General features: G+C 43.4%; 1 protein-coding gene across 1 annotated transcript in view; it reads left to right on the plus strand.

Annotated features, from left to right (window-relative positions):
* ZFHX3 (zinc finger homeobox 3) overlaps window positions 1–431 on the plus strand; it is a 113,163-nt gene that overhangs the window by 100,257 nt on the left and 12,475 nt on the right. The window contains 1 exon segment of the mRNA XM_035898041.1: window positions 413–431. This exon segment is cut by the window's right edge and continues 21 nt beyond it. Within this exon segment, the coding sequence (XP_035753934.1) occupies window positions 413–431 (19 nt within the window).

Here is a 431-nt window from a genome sequence, read left to right on the forward strand (position 1 = left end):
GCTTTGATAGGACCAAGACTCCAATACGACGTTCAGTTTGATGAACCTTCTTGTTGGAAAGTAGTCAGGACATGAAAGAAAACCAGCAAAGACAGAGAGGTGGCCAAATGCCCTTCACTTAAAAGGAAGAATTAAAGGTGGTAAATGCGCCAAAGGAACGCGCGTGTGGGTGAATAACTTCCAGATATTCAAATTGGGCAAGAAAGCAAATTGTGTAGGTTTATGCAATGGGCCATGATGAGGGTAATGGGCTGGTATTAAAATAAACGAACGAAGATAGAGGAGGAATGTTAGAAATACCGGTCATCTTGCAGAGAAAAAAACATGGACCTAATGGGGACAAAAAGGGGGCGTTGATCCGCCCTTCTGTGCCGTCTCAATTTTCAGGTTTGCTCTAATTTTGTTTTCACAGAGATCTCTGAGGACTCGGG

Source organism: Egretta garzetta, unplaced genomic scaffold (assembly GCF_000687185.1).
Source record: "Egretta garzetta isolate BGI_Z169 unplaced genomic scaffold, ASM68718v1 scaffold67, whole genome shotgun sequence".
NCBI classification, from domain to species: domain Eukaryota; kingdom Metazoa; phylum Chordata; class Aves; order Pelecaniformes; family Ardeidae; genus Egretta; species Egretta garzetta.